Source organism: Haplochromis burtoni, unplaced genomic scaffold (genome assembly GCF_018398535.1).
Source record: "Haplochromis burtoni strain Fernald_Lab_line unplaced genomic scaffold, NCSU_Asbu1 Contig_139, whole genome shotgun sequence".
NCBI classification, from domain to species: Eukaryota; Metazoa; Chordata; class Actinopteri; order Cichliformes; family Cichlidae; genus Haplochromis; species Haplochromis burtoni.
The window spans coordinates 10,531-11,488 of record NW_024582500.1 but is presented as its reverse complement, the minus strand read 5'-3'; the positions used below and the strand labels follow the sequence as shown (position 1 = coordinate 11,488).

General features: G+C 38.6%; 1 protein-coding gene across 1 annotated transcript in view; it reads left to right on the top strand.

The window, feature by feature from the left end:
- Positions 1-633: 633 nt before the first annotated feature.
- Positions 634-958, top strand: part of LOC102314287 (carboxypeptidase O) — a gene marked incomplete at its 5' end in the record, with an annotated part of 6,430 nt that continues 6,105 nt past the window's right edge. The window contains 2 exon segments of the mRNA XM_042224480.1: positions 634-735; positions 816-920. Coding sequence (XP_042080414.1) covers positions 634-735; positions 816-920 — 207 coding nt within the window.

Sequence of the window (958 nt, the reverse complement as noted above, 5' to 3'; positions counted from 1 at the left end):
GGGTCTGCGGACACTAGTCCATGACTGATAGTGTTCTATTGTGTATTTGTCTATCCAGGTATGCTTGACTGCATTGGCACTGTGTTCGGAATTATTTGGGGGCTGAAAAATAAATTTTCTGATGGTACTTTTCTGCATTTAGATGTTCATTCAAATCTGACAAGATCACCAATAACACTGGCTGAAATACAACTCCAAACCACAACAGAGGCTCCTTCACATTTTTCAGACAGTCCAGGACTGTTGTATCTCTCTCTTGACCTACTCTGTATAGATTGATGACTATTTGGCTTCAGCATTCCATAAGTTTAGTTTAAAACTGGTTCTTTGCTAATTTTTTTATTCTAGAGATGCAACACTGGTTTACCCTTTGAGTTAGGCGTCTTGTTATACTTGAATAATTTATAGTGGCTTAGACTGAAAATGAGTAAAAAAAGAAACCATCGTCCAAATGAAACTTTGAAAGACCTTTGGAAAGTCTGCAGAACTATTAGTCAAGATCACTCCAAAAGTTTCAAATAAACTCTTGAATCAAAATGTATGTATGATGGATGTGCAAATTCATGGATAAATAACCAGTGAAAATTTAGTAGAGTTTTGATATGCTGCCAATGTTGGTACTCCATTTTACAGATCACTAGCTGGATGGAACAGATGGTAATGGATCACCCTGATGTTGTAACCGTGGTGAATTATGGAAAGACCTATGAAAGCAGGGATATTAGCTTGCTCAAGGTAAACAAAGTTTCAGATCACAAGCTGGCATATGCCAAACGGATACTGATGCACATGTATGTTTGATATTTGTTCTCCAGATTGGCCTGAATACTGGAAAGGAAAAGAAAGCTATCTGGATGGACTGTGGAATACATGCCAGAGAATGGATCGCTCCAGCCTTCTGCCAGTACTTTGTTAGAGAGGTAAGAGAGCTGCTGTCAATATACCTCCACCAGGACTC